Source organism: Channa argus, chromosome 8 (genome assembly GCF_033026475.1).
Source record: "Channa argus isolate prfri chromosome 8, Channa argus male v1.0, whole genome shotgun sequence".
In the NCBI taxonomy this organism is placed as follows: Eukaryota; Metazoa; Chordata; class Actinopteri; order Anabantiformes; family Channidae; genus Channa; species Channa argus.
Genome location: NC_090204.1, coordinates 1,953,209 through 1,968,092, shown reverse-complemented (window position 1 = coordinate 1,968,092; position 14,884 = coordinate 1,953,209). Strand labels below are relative to the sequence as shown.

The window sequence follows — 14,884 nt, the reverse complement described above, 5'->3', positions numbered from 1 at the left end:
CTGCTTAAGACTCGCAGCGAGATGCTGCTTCAGTGGATACTAGCATAAAGCAGCAGACTCTGGCCAAAGTCTCTGTAGACTGTTTGCATTGTGCTTAGGAAATGTGCCATATGTGTGCCGAGGTAGAAGAATGTGTGGGATAGAGTTGATAAAACCTACAAGTCAGATTTCAGCAGGCCGACATGCCTCCTGAAAAGGTTACAGTGAAATTAACATGAGATGAATCCTAGGATGACATTTCCTCTAGCGATACCAACAAATGTTAATATATGTGTAAATATAAATGTTAAATATCCGAACATAGACTTGATGGATTTGCACGGATACTTGTGCAGTGTGTAAGGAGGAGGTTTATGGATGTAGTGAGAGAGGACACCAAGTGAGTTGGTGTGAGCGAAGAGGATACAGAGGATAGGGTTTGATGGATTCGGATGATTCCCTGTGTGTGACCCCTGAAAGAGAACAGCTGGAAGGTAAAGAAGAAGACTTGTGCAGTGTGTATACACATTTTGTGCAATCCCTCTGGTGATCTTCGACTTCATCCCAAGCACCACTATTGATGTCTGTAAGGAAGCCTCATCAGTTGCTGATTGTTATTAGATTTGTCTCAGTCATTCATGTTCCCCTCATAATGAATTGTAGTCACTTCAATGATTCCTAGACTTCCCTTTAGCTCCAATGTTAAAAGAATATTCACTTAGATCCAGAAGCTCAGTTTACTATCAAAAACCTGCAAAACTACTGACGTACAGTAAATGCTAGACTTAGGACCGTGTTGCACTAAACTGACAGTTAGCTGTCGACTGCTGCTGGGCTGTCAGTCAGCGTCGCTCTGCCTAGTTTTCGTGGTGTGTCCCACGCCGTTGACATGAGTAAAACCCGTCTGTGGCTTTTCAGCCGATTGAGCCTTTAATGATGGCTGCAGGATCCTGACAGTCCACACTGTGTCCACTGTGTCCACAGTGAGACGCTCCTCTGCCACATGTCCGCCAGACAAGAATTCCAGTCGCTCTGATCTCTGCTGCGGGTGCTGTCCTGGGAATGCCGGCTTCCAGTTAACAAACATAAGTGTCTGGCAGTTAAGAGATGAAGATCCAAGCAGCAGTCTGGCTGTCACTCCGCCCAGCCACTGGTTACATGCCTGGAATTCTATTCTACAAGCTGCTCTTTCCTGCTTTTTTTTCTAAAACATTTTCCTTCACCAGACAGTGGCAAAGGAAATATTTTCCAATCCAGAAATAAGTTGCTTTTAATTGCATTGCCTTGCAAGTATACACTTGGTGGTCTGTGTGGCAGTAAAAATGCTCTTTTGATTGATGTTCATTAGGGGTGAAACAGGGTGGTATGCAGCTCGGCACTGCAGCTGCGTTCCTTTGGCATTACACTGCTCTGAAAACAAACCGCTGCAACTGCCCCACACATACTTTCCCTGTGAGATCCTGGTCGGTGCTTTGAATGAATACAGCATTATAATACTCCAAAATGCATGACTGAAAAAGAGCTCAGTCATCATTTGAACTTTCTGCACCAGACGGGATGTGAAAATCGAATAATGTAGGTCATTGTTGGACGAGGTTGGATGCTGAGCTTTTTGGAAGGTATATTTCTGATTTGGGATGACAGACTAGTTCGCTTTTGAGGAACAGACTAGGTTCTAGGTTATTCTGACCTCGTGACGCCATAAATGTTCTTGCTCATGTGAATGATTTACTTTAACGTGATAATATGTAATCAAAAGTGTTCTGTTTACCTTTCATTGTTAAACTATGCTCTGGCAGTGCTCTCAGGAGAAAAAGCTTTTGCGAATCACCTCCAGACAGGGTCACTCAGGTCAGCACACACACAGTATCACTTGGGAACTCTCCCAATACTGTAGGTGCATGAATAAGAATACATGCATGTTGCAGAAATTGTCCTTTGCAAAGTGTGTTTCCTTTTTTTCAGATTTCTTTTTGCTGATTTCTCATTTTGCAGAGCACGTGCATGAATACCACAAACAGGAACTGAGTAATTAGTAAACTTGGATGGGATTGGATCCTTCCATCTTTGCCCTATAACAAGAATAAAGATCTTTGTCCCTGCTGTTTGTAAATCTTTTTGATTTACAAAGTGAAATATTATAGATCCTTAGTTGGAACTTCTCAAATTTTCACTATTGTTGCTTCCTGTTGGGGTGGAGCTAATTGTTATGTGTAGCATTTGCTTTTCAATGTACAACAAAAGGACACATCTTGGACACAGTGGTGCTTTGAGCTACATGCTAATATCAACATGCTAATCTTTCAAGGTGCAATTCCTTGAAATTCCTGCAAAGTTCAAGACAGCGAAATCCACAGTGGAAGCCACTGAAACGTAATTCGTAAGTTGAATGCATCATCCATTTATCCAGAAGTAAGTGAGCGCATTATGCAGGACCTTCCCCATGTGCTCACTCTAACAATGTGCAATTTGCTCCAGTGACCCTTGAGCAGAGCTGAGTGAGCTGGATGCTTGGGATTCCTTCTGTTAATGATACCATTTTCATTGCTAACAATTGCTCAGCTCACTGTTCATGCAAACTCTGCAGCAATAACGTGTAGGCCCAAAGGGCAGATTACTTTTGCTTTAAGACTGCAGGCTCACAGCCAGGTGACTTCCAGACAGTGTGTTGTCATGAGACAAAAGCTGCAACCACTTGTTGAGACTCCCTATAACCTTTCATTGGGAGGACATGGTGTCCACCCTCGTGGCTCTTACGTCCACTCCCTCCTCCACGACTGCTCATTATGTGCAGTTTAGTGCCCACTCAGCTCTGGGGGTGCTCCAAAGTTCACAGGAAGGAGAAGAGGGAGGCGGTGGGAGGTCAGAAGGCTGTGTTGTTTTTCCCAGCCCTCCCCTTATTCTGTCTCCCGTTGTATTTTGTTCATCATGATAAGCAGAGAGGTGGCAGCCTCTCTATCAACTACCACCACCTTCCCTCAGTGCTGGGCGTGTGCTGATTACATCAAGTTGTTTAAACTGATCCCATTGTGCATAATATGAATAGATTTAAAGAAGGAATGTATTGCTCCTTTTGGTGTAGTTGGTTTTCTCCTTTGTTCAACAACTTAAATTCGTTGATCCAAAAACTAAATATGCGTCAGTTTATATTTTTCAGGTTCTACAGGTCTAGCAATTGACAATGTCTGGGTATCTAAAATTGCATGACTTTCTTAAATTGGAAAATTCAAGAATACACTTTTTGATCCCCCTGCAATTTCAACTCACTTTAAAGTGCATGAATGAAGAACACCCCGCAAAGATGAGCGCTGAGGACCGCGTTCTGTGCTCGCATGAGACAAAGATTGCGGGTATACAAATGGTTCACAAAGCATCCTTAACTTACCATCACCACACTATTATTCACCACACATGGTTTATTGCGACTTGTAATCGAGGGTATGTTTGTCAAAAAGTTACAAATTATACTTCTGTTGTTAATACCAGGGTCTTTTTCCTGCACTTATTTGCTAAATTGAATCTCTCTCACCAACCGGACTGGCGTCATTCAACATGCTGAATTGGCCGAAAAGCCACTGATGGAGGTCCATCTTAGTGTCAACAGCGTGGGACACACCACATAAACTAGGCAGACAGATGGTGATCAAAGGCCTAATCTTGGCCGACGGCCGGTTTGTGGTGTCACGGGAGCTGAATGCTCTTGTGACAAAAAAATACGTTTTCTATGGTGTGCTACAAATAAACATAAACTTTTTTAGACTGTGAACTTAATTTAAAAAAGGACATTGTAAACTATAACTGTTAACAAGTTCATTTTTATCTGTGTGAATGGAACGCCTCTGTAGCTCTAGTGCAGTGAGAACTTACTCAAAAAAAAAAGAAAAATAACGTTATTTTTCATCAACACATGACCCTGGCAGTAGCCAGCTGTCTGTAGCACGCTGAATAAACCTTCCCTGGAAACAGAACCAGCTATGAAAAGAACACAAAGAGGCCATACCATGCATGTAAAATGATGACTGTGGGTGCGTGTGGGTGTCTTCTATATTTAAGCATGAGAGTGTGGAAGTGGGGAAAAGGTGAGAGAGCACTGTTTTAATAACCTTGGAGGAATGGCATGAAAACGTCAGCATTATGTGCAACGGTAAAACAGGGAAGGAAGAGCTGACGATGTTTATCCTTTATCAACGGACCGTGCGAAAAGAACGTGTTGACTTCTTTGGATTGACAAGTCATTTGGGTTCACCATGCTCTTCACATTACACTGTTTACATCCCCCTATTACTTGTCGCGAAGCTTGATGTGAAGGAAGCAGTACATGGTGAGCTGATGAGCATGTTTTGCAGCTGAAGGTGGAATGAGAGGAATTTTCTGCAGACTGTTTTACATTACGCATAGTTAGGTGTAAAAAGGACTGGTTTTCATTCACAGAGTTTCCCCTGTTTAAGCAAATTGCACCAAATTCAGTTATTTTCATGAATGGCAGGGTCATTTGGATGAAGTGTAAATTCTAGATTATTGTTCCAATGAGAGCTGTGACTTGGTTAAGCAGCAGGCTAAAGGTAGTGTGAGCATGAGCTGTGGGTTAGTGAATTCCTATCCGGTGAGCAGAGCATTGGTTTCTGTCTAGACAAAGCTCAGTTGTAGATGAGACCCATGCAGATCCAGTACTGCCCCGGGCTTCAGGAAGTATTGGTGGGAGTGGGCTTTTTTTCTTTTTTTTTTGTGCTGCTCACTTTTTCCTCTTTGGGGGATTTCAACAAATGCAGTCAACTGGTGTTGTTGTTTGCAGTGGGAGTTTTTCTCCCATGATTGGGTGGAGACAGCTTGGTGCATTTGTGCAGAGATATCAATGGCGTAAAAATCTTGGTGCTTTCATGTCTTCCACTCAGCAGGAAATAGCAGACTGGCCCACCATGCACACATTTACAGACACACAGATTCAGACATTCACTGGTGTATATGTGACTTTTTACCTCCTGGTACGAAAATAACCAACCCGATTCTCAAGCTCCCCTCTCGTGGGGCCACTCTTTGTGCCTCTGTTTTCTATGTGTAAGCAAGACAAGACAAAGACAGTTGGTGTTATGGCTCACACAGCATCGGATCAGGGAGCAGACACAGCTGACTAAGGGTTCATTAACTGTTACGCTCAGCCGTGACCTGAGGGCTTTTTCTTGGAGCCATGTATATCGTTCCATCAGTGCTAAAACAGTTAACTTGTGTTTGTAGGATTTGCAGTGATGACAGCAGCGTTAATAGGTGTTTCCAATATCTAATTAAAGATAATGCAAACTGGAAAAAGACAAATATACTCCTGTCCTAAATTGTAGTTCTTCCAAGGAAGTTTTGCAAACTTTCCAAACCCTTTTAAGTCCATTATTAGCATCAGTATTAAAGAGGAATTTACACACACATTTACATATTTTATAATGGATATTGCTGAGTTAATGGAATAGAAAGTCACTTTACTATGAGATGGTAGTATTAAAATCTATCTTTTGTTTAATGTTCTTTAATTTCTTTGTCCCTCCAGGATTTGGCGGTTGTGTTTTGTCATCGTTGCAGCCTAAAATGCCTGCTTTTTAACAGGTTCTCTAATTAATTGTCATGTACACATCGGTCACAGATATACAAGCCAGAAATGCTATGGGAGAAATCAGTAGTAGTTAGTAAAACTGCGTTACTTTTATTGCTATATTTATTTCCTTTCTGCCACAAGTGGTGTTGCAAAATAATAGCACTGAAATACCTGTGGCTGATCTTCCAACAGCAAACATAAAGACTACAGCTGACTCCGTGACGTCAGTGCTCTGAGCTATTGTATATGTAAATGTCAACATGATGCCTATTTCATTTAGAAAGTGTAAAATATGACTATACTTTAGAATTTGTACTTGTACCAACAAATGTTTGTTAGGAGGAAGTTGGTGTTGCTATTCAACACCCATTATCTTGTATGAAGTGCCATGTTATTGTAATACATCAATTTGAATGCATTTGTTCAGATGTGTTAGGACTGATTGAATCCCATTGCAATTCATTGAAACCCAAAGCTGTCACGACCAAACATTTTGGAAGATGACAAAAATAATTTAAAGAAGCAATAAGAGCTGCTTCTAAATATATTTGTGTTAGACTTAGTTCAAAGTCAGTGTTGACTGCAACATGTTTGCATGATAACCTCCACCAGCATTCATCTCCATGACATCATGTCTGCGTTAATAGAGGCAGCTGGTGACACACTGTGGTGCATCTGGCCTCCCGGATTTAACTCTAGACCTGGTCGAGCAGGGTCTTGGTGTCAGTCATTCACTTCTTTGCGTGTATGTAACATCGAGGCAATATCTCCCAAAGCCAAATCTACAGTTTTTTTGGGGAAACTATCAAAGCATCACAGCAGGGAGGACACTCAGTGAGCATGCATGATGATATAGTATGTAACAAAAAAAAAAAGCAGCACCTGGTTTGGAGCCTTTATAGCTGCTTGGCTTCCAAGTGCATGAAAGAAAAGTTGCTAAAACTTCAAAGAGAACTCTAATCCATGGATGTTATTCACTGTAGGGTGTGTGTGAAAAGGCCATAGATGATCTTTTTACTCTGGGAATCAGAACCACATTAGTCAAAGCTTTGAACTTATTAATGACTATGACTTTCTGCAGACACACACAAACACGCAAAGGAACCTGTTTTCCTGCATGTGGGGCCCAGGTGGAAAGAGACAAAAGGATGACAGAAACTACAGTGAGAATCTGCTGTCCTATAGCTGAACTCACTGTTGGCAAAGGTGTTGCATGCCTCTGCAGAGCTGGTGGAGGGGTGTACATTGGTTTGTGGAGCCTTAAGTGCCTGTGATTCAGTGGCTTGGAACCCTCATCTCCTGTTTCAGTCGCCAGTGCAAACACCTACATGTTTCTTTTCATGCTGGCTGACTTCACGCAGCAAGTCTTCAAAGCTTTTTGGACCTCACGCATGACACCTTTAAAGATGTTCCATCATCAAGGCTTGTAATAGATGATGTTCTTCCACAGATCGGAATGTTATAGCATTAATCATGCAGTTTGTCTCATCAAAACTCAGAAGAGATGCATTCGTGTCTCTTTGGGAGGGCTTCAGCTCTTTCCTCTGCATGCCTGACTGGACAGTCTGGCTCCCAGATAGCATCAGGCTGTCTGAGATTACATTCATGAGGGTGCAGTTAAACTTGTAAAAGCTCTAGAGTCCTGTCCTGGTGCCTCCATTCTGCATAATGCCAACATAGCAGCTGTGAATGTGGCCCAATACGGACATAAATCTGTGCCTAAGCCTCAGAGCTTATTGTAGAGGCACAGATCCTGGCCCAGGAGTGGCCTTTGAGGCATGCCACTGTTGTTGCCAGGCAGTTTAGAATGTAATGGACACAAAATGGAGCTGCTCAGGGTATCGCAGAGCAGCAGTTTTGGAAGTGGACAGGTGATAATGAATCATTTAAGCTGCAGCAATACTGTTTATCAGACCCGTAACAGCATCTGTAATCTATTGATGCAATGCACCTTACTGTGTTTGCATTGTCCTTTATTATCCCCTTGCGTACAGCAAAAAACAAATGGGCAAAAACATTAAAGCTTCAAGGGCTGAGCCAAAACAACAGGCATACAGCCTCCAAAGCTCCCAGGATGTTAAGAGGCAGTGTCTGCACAGCAGAACAAAGCAAACACATGCACTAGGAAGCTGGGCTCATGCTGGACTTGAGCATGAGTAGACAACTTAGCAATGAGTGAAGTCAAGGGGAGAGGAAAAGCTGAAAACAAGGTGCATTGAGGAGGTGCATGGTCAGGAGAGATGGCTAAATAGACAAAGGTAGTCAGGGCAGATGGGGGGAAGTGCAGAATCCTAAAAAACGTAGAGGACAAAGGGAGATCATGAGGTGGCAGTCACATTTGTTTTTCTGGAGCACACTGAGGTGCTGGGCTCCGCTGCTTGTTGGCGGATAAGGTGTATTGCCAGGTATAGGGCGTTACACACTTTTACCCATGTCCTCATGCAATGGCAAGGGCTTGGACAAATGAGATACAGAGGCAGCAAAGAGATTTCTTTAGTTCCTAATAGATGCACTAGGTTCTCCCTGAGGACAGGCTAACTGATGCCCCCCAGCATTTCACAGAGTTCACTCCAGCGTCAGGCAGCAAACTGGGGCCCTCTGTCCAAGGCGATGTCTGTGGGAAGTCAATGAATGCGAAATACATGATTGAGCATAATTTTAGCAGTCTGTTTGGCAAAGAGGAGCTTAGGAAAAGGCGCAAAGTGGGCCATTTTAGAAAGCCGATGCAGTACTCAAGATGACAGTATTCCGTTCCAATGGCCGTCATATTAACCTGAAGAAGGTGGAGCATCCCTGTAGCTTTGTGTGAGATCTGGTTCTGAGCCCACACAGGACATGCTGGAGCAAACTCCTGTACATCTTTAGGCAAAGTTGTTGGCCAACAGAAAATGTATTAGCATAGCCTGGGTGCAACCTGCTCCTGGGATGCAAGCAAGTTTTTAAAAGTGGCCCAAATGGAAAAAATATTAAATTTGACACTGAATAAAAGTGAGCATGTTTTCCTAATAAATGCCTCAATGATTCAAATGCTAAACATAATAGTTGGGCTGATATTATGCTGTTTAATTAATTAGTGATAAGTAGACAAAAATAATTAACTTTCTCAGGCGATGAGAACTAAGAAGATACTATACTTTGCAGGCGCATTAGTTAAATTATGAGTTATTGACTTGTTTCATGTGTAAAGAGTTTGTCAGATCTAATGCATTATGTTTGATCAGAGCATTGCATCAACAGCAATATTTCATGCAAGTGTCTGCATACATTTGATATGTTCTAATACTTATTATACCCACATTGTGGAATTACACCAAAGGGAGGGATACAGAAACTGGATGAGTATTACGCCACTGTGCACCACACACACTGTGTGAATTTAACTGGGTGATTTTAACTCTGCAGATCTAAGCAGTGTGTAGAGTTACACACTAGAGGGTAAATTTTGCTGCTATAAACTCTGCAGGACCTCTGTGTTGGCACTGTGGGAGCAGCCCACCTGTGCAAAGCCCCACAGCCACATCAAAGAAATCTGTACTCGCCAAGACTTCAAATATATTTCTCATTATTGCTTTCAGTGTGCCACATGTTTACATTTACCACACATCAGTACACATGTTGGATGCAGCAGGCCAAGTCACAGTTAAACACACTGCAGACATTCTTTTGGCTTGGAGGATTTTTTTTTTTGGTCTCAGTCCAGATACAGTACAAAGATTAACACACCTGACAGTGACAAATTTCCCTACTTGTTTGTCTAGAGACATTTGACTTTTAGTTCATGTATTTGTTTGACTGAGGCCTTAATGAAAAAAAGATTTAAAGTCTATAATTGAAAATATCGTTTTAGTTTTAAGCTTTTAATACATCTGTAGATTTAGCTTATAACTGATTTTCTGTATCAAGTTAAAGTGTTCACTGTTGGTCACATACTAATGGTCAATACTAATAGTTTCCATGGATGAAATATACAAGCTAAATTAATATTGTGCCTAAGATTTGAGTAACAGCTCTAAATGACACTAATGGTCTGGTTCAGATCACATTAGGTTTTTAGTTTTTAAATGTGCCTAATGAGTTATATTGTTAATGTGAGTTAGTGAGCTTTATGCTGCTTGTGGACAGATTTTCTAATCTTTGGACGAGCCAGGTTTGCTGATATAAACATTTCCCAAATATTGATCTATTCCTTAGAAAGCAAAGGCCAATTTTAAAGCGGGTGTTTAAATCAGCCAAATTTTTTTCCATAAAGAATGGAAGTCCAATAGAAGTGTCACATTGATGTACTGTATTAGATTGTTACCTTCCCCCTGACCCAGCAGGATTGCTGCAAAGCTGCCCACCACCCGGTCAGAGACACAACGAGAGACACAATTTCCCAATGAGATCAATAAAGTTGTTGAATCTTGAATCTTGAATTATTTGACATCCGGCACATTAGAGGCTTGAGACCCCACTGCATGAGACAGCTACTTGAGAGGAGCTGCACAGCAGAGGCTGTGTGTGACCACACTGAGGGATGGGGTGGGGTTTAAACCAACCCTGATGCAAGTGTGTGCTCTGAACTCGTTCACCTCTGCCGGACAGACTACTGCAGAGCATATGCCACATGTGGCACCTCTGGTCGTTACAATCCCTCATTCCCCCAACTTCTGATAGACCAACTGTGGCTAGATATGATGCAGTGCCCACGATAAAATAATGTTTCAGTTTTGTGAGATGGACATGAATTACATGAATCCATCACAAGACAGACAAAAAGCTAAAAGCTGAAACTTTTTTAATTTCACTTTTTTAGATTAAGCATCTAAAGTGCATGTTACCATGACCTTGCACCTTTGTTACTATATGTTGGAAACAAGTCTGTATCAGCAAGTCTGAAGTACAACCAGGGACGTAACAATTGCGCAGCAAAACATAAACCATGTTTGCATGTGTTATAACGTATCTTCCAAACTAGCAAAGCTCTATAGTAGTCACTGGCTTCACTCAGCCGCCCTGCAGATGTTGGGGGGTGAACACCAGCCCTTTTCCTGTGTCCACTCACGCCCGGCTGGTGCAGCTGAGGGTTCAAAAATTGCAGCTTTGCTGATAAGAGAGAACAGAGTCACGATGTGCAGCTTGCACAAAGCAAACTACAAACACTGATAAACACTGTTTCTACTCGTCTGAAAGTAAATTAAAGCACAATATGCGATTGCTTGTAATAGGAAAGTTACTTTTTAGCTATATTGTGTTACCTCAGTTACCAGGCTATCAGTGTAGCTTCTATTTTTAAAAGCCTCCACCACATATTTAATCATTTATACTTTAGAGGGTAACTGGCTATACTGCTTCCTGTGGAGGAAGTGGGAGAGAGTGGGAGGAGGGATTAGAGGGATGTATGGGTTTGTCTTCCTTTTGTAGTTGGTTGTGTTGTTGTCCATGTTTCATCTCCCTTCCGTGTCAGTGTCCCCCTCCTCCATAATATCCTGCACCGAAGTAAAGAGCAAACATTTACCACACCACATGTCAGAGAGTATTTTTGTCAGTCTCAGCCAGTTTCTGGGGTGTTTTCTTTATTTGTCTAAGAACAAGAGCTGGAAAACATCAGTGCAACAATTGTTGGGTACACAGAGAAATTTCATTATTGCTAAACAGCACATGTACTTTACTGAAAACCTAAATACACTGTGTTCTGTGCAAACATTAGTTCTGTGCAAACGGTTCCGCTTTTCTCATTCAAGAAATAATGCTTGTGCAGAAAACAATAAAGGAGCATCAGATTCAGTCAAATGCTGCTTCCCCTTTCAGAATATTCGCCGCAGTTGGCCAGAGTGAAAGGTAGAAAATTGCAAAGACTTGTGTGGAGCCTCTCCTTCACGTAGTTCAGCTATGACGTAATTAGATGGTAAAAGCAAACCATTGTATCCTGGAAGTGGGACTTGTGCAACAGGAGTCCGTTAGGTTAGGCCATAACTTTTACGCACACAGATTCAATTCCAGATAAAGGCAACTGTCCTTTCTGAGAAGTTGCACAGCTGTTGATATTGAATATTTAATCATCAACTTCTTCTTCTTCTCATTGTGCAAATTTGCATTTACAGAGAACAAAGAGAGGCAACTAAAGGTTTTTTTTAATTACTGGAAGTCCATTTTATTAGCAGTGGAGCATGGCCACACGCAATGTCGCTCTGCACACTGCTCTTTGTTTAAAACTAAATAAATATTCGACACATTCTGAACAAACATTTGTTGTGTCCAAAGGATAAATCCTATAGCCTGGTTTTCCTTTAGGGTCACCAGCAGGTCAAGGTTTCCACTTGTGAAATTTCACAGGGTGTGAAAGTCTTCCAATTTATTGTTTTGGTTCAGTCCCAAGTTGCTCATCATTAGTCTTGTTTCCAGCTGTTGCAGACAGGCAGCTCTTTCCAGTGTCAATGGTCAGAGAACCCCCCCTGTACATTACCTGCCCAGCAGGAAACACAAGGCATACAAAGTTACTAACTACAGTAGCTGGAGAAGCAGATACCCTCATAAATTTGTGAAGACCAAAACTCAGCTGAAAGAAAAGTTGGTCTTCAACTTATTGGGTCAGCAAAAACATGACCCCTATTTAATGCTAATGATGCTCTGTGTCAGCTGGAACATGGCTTTTCCTTGCCAAGACCAAAATAGCAATAGCTTCTGTCAGGGATTACTACTCCTCCTCCTCCTACTACTACTACTAGTACTACTACCACTACTAATTTTTTTTGCAATTTCTTGCAATTTTGCAATTTCTCCCATCTTCCCTCCAATGTGTATTTGCCTCTATTAAAAATGTATTGCATGCTAAATAACAACAACACAACAAAAATAGGGAATAATAATAAGTAATAGTATAATCATCAGTGTTCAGTTATTTAATTCTTTTTTTGGCAATTTCCCTCATCATTCCCACAAGGAAACCGCTGCCCCCAATTTGAAAACCTGGGAGCTAGATGATTAAGCAAATCCTTGCTGACATGTTATCCACATAAACATAAAGTGATAATATATTATGTTTATTAGCTTTTTCTGCTAACAAATGACCAACAAAACCAAAGTGTTCTGCTTGAAACGGAAGTTGTTGGATACTAAATATGTTCACATTATTGTATGTGAGTACCTGAGGCTTGACCTCCTCTAAGTGTTCACACAGGAAAAACTAGATACTCAGCCTCCTACTTCATGCATTGATCTCTGCCTTTCACGAAACAGGTTACTTGTACAATTTCGCAACCTCTATTTATAGATTGTCACAAAATTTGGTACAGACATTCTACTGTCCTCACATTATCCCAGTGCATTTGGTGATTACCTCACTCTTACCCTCGGGCCACTGTGGGCAACTTAAATATGCTACTTCCTTTATTGATCTTACAGAAGCATTTGATATATTCTGTAGGTTTTAGATGTCATCACACTGCTAACCCTACAGGGACATTGCTGTTGTGGGGTGCCGCTGGGAACGTTACCATTTAGAACTTTAATATCAATCAACTAAATTGTACTAAGTTGGTTGCTGATTTTGAATAAAGGCAGTAATAACCTCAGCAGTATTTTGAGCAGCAGCATGACCGTTGTTTGATCTTTCAGGAACAGCTTGTTGACAGGACGCATTTTTAAAGGGTTTATTGCACCGTGTGTTGATTCTGTTTATGCCAAATACCACGTGTATCGTCAGTGTATTTTTTTCTTACAGGTTTCAACACAGTTATCCGACAATTGCAATGTCATCTAAAATGCAGAGCTCCAGTAGCATAGCTCAGGCCAGGCGGACAGTGCAGCAGCTGAGGATAGAAGCCAGCATCGAGAGGATAAAGGTGCATTTATAGTCACTGTCATTTGCTCTGAATAGCAATAATTCTTCTACTTATATGTGAAAGTAGATCAGTGTGTTGCCTGATTTTTTATTTTTTTTTGCAGGTGTCCAAAGCATCATCAGACCTAATGCGCTACTGCGGAGAGCACGCCAAGAATGATCCACTGCTTATGGGCATCCCTGCATCAGAAAACCCTTTCAAAGACAAAAAACCTTGCACTGTTTTGTAGGAGGGCCCCTGAACTCCTGTCGCTTTTTATTTGGATTCTTTTGTGAAAAAAGCTGATAGTAATACTGTTCACAACTTGCCTTGAGACCAGTTAATCCCCTTGCTTTTTCCCATGCCTGCTGCGGTTTGATAAGGAGAGATTCTTCTCAGCCTTTTGTCATACAGTGGTTGCACCAAAGAACAGGCAGACATCTGAGAGTGTGGCCTCAGATTTAACTTGTAGCCCCAACAATAGTGGTTAAGAGTTTGCATGATGGGTCAGCAGCAACTTTTGTTTCCCTGTGCTGTTATCTGGCGAAATCTAGAAGGTCACAAACCTTAGCCTGAAAGAAGCTGTATCACTGACGGTGAGTTCCTGACTCTCTAATTATCAAAGCATATATAAACAAGCCGGTTGAACACGGTTGAACATGTAATCATGAGCTTTCACCTTTTTCTTTCATCAGGTTCGTTTCAGGAAACAGTTGTTTTAGTTTGTACGGTACTGATAAGGACCATCTGAGACCATGATTTCCTGTAGCTGGACAAGTAAACTGTGCTGTCCATGACAGGCAGTCAAAGGTCCAAATGCAGAGCCAAACTGTAACTTACAGAAATTCTGAAGTAATTGTCTGACTGTTTATTAATCATTAATAATCCATTAAACTGTTCCCAAAGCTGTCTTACCACAGACAGAGCAACCACATTATGTACTGTACATGTACAACTGAATGTACCGATATGGCAGGTTTTCATTATTCCCTAAACCTAGAAATAAATGTTTAGCCATTAATCCGAAGAAAAATGTTCACAACCACTTTATGCCATCTAACCATATCTGCATATTCACCTATGTATTATACTTCTGCCCTCTGAGCATCCAACTGCCAGCAGTTTCTTCGTGTTGAGCTGAGGCGTTTTACAGATTCAGGAAAAGGCGTAAACATCAGATGACTGTTATATTCCTAAATTTGGAAACATTACACGTTTACAGCTGCTCTAAAACGTTCTTTGATTTAACTGTGAGCATGTTTGGCGTACAGCTGCAAATTTCTGTCATTTGTGTCTTGGTGAAAAACATAAGCAACTATTTTGGCAATTTTACCAGCCAGGGCCTTAATAACAAAGTAATCCTCCGTCAACCTACTAAAATTGACTACCTTTATGTCACGCAAGTGCTGTTGTCCCGCCCATACTGTGAATAATAAAGACCCTTTAGGTGAAGTATCTTATATCTTATATCTCTGTGTACGATATCATCATTAAAAATGTTCAGCAATGAACTGCATTAAGA

General features: G+C 41.4%; 1 protein-coding gene across 3 annotated transcripts in view; it reads left to right on the top strand.

Annotated features, from left to right (window-relative positions):
- Positions 1-14,884, top strand: part of gng12b (guanine nucleotide binding protein (G protein), gamma 12b) — a 26,095-nt gene extending 11,211 nt beyond the window's left edge. For 2 of the 3 annotated variants that reach the window (XM_067512786.1, XM_067512787.1), the window contains exons 3-4: positions 13,263-13,383; positions 13,487-14,884. In XM_067512786.1, coding sequence (XP_067368887.1) covers positions 13,291-13,383; positions 13,487-13,612 — 219 coding nt within the window. In that variant the 5' untranslated portion in view covers positions 13,263-13,290 and the 3' untranslated portion in view covers positions 13,613-14,884. Of the gene's footprint in view, positions 1-4,136; positions 4,301-13,262; positions 13,384-13,486 lie in introns of those variants that run through there. The other variant, XM_067512790.1, reaches the window with a different exon arrangement.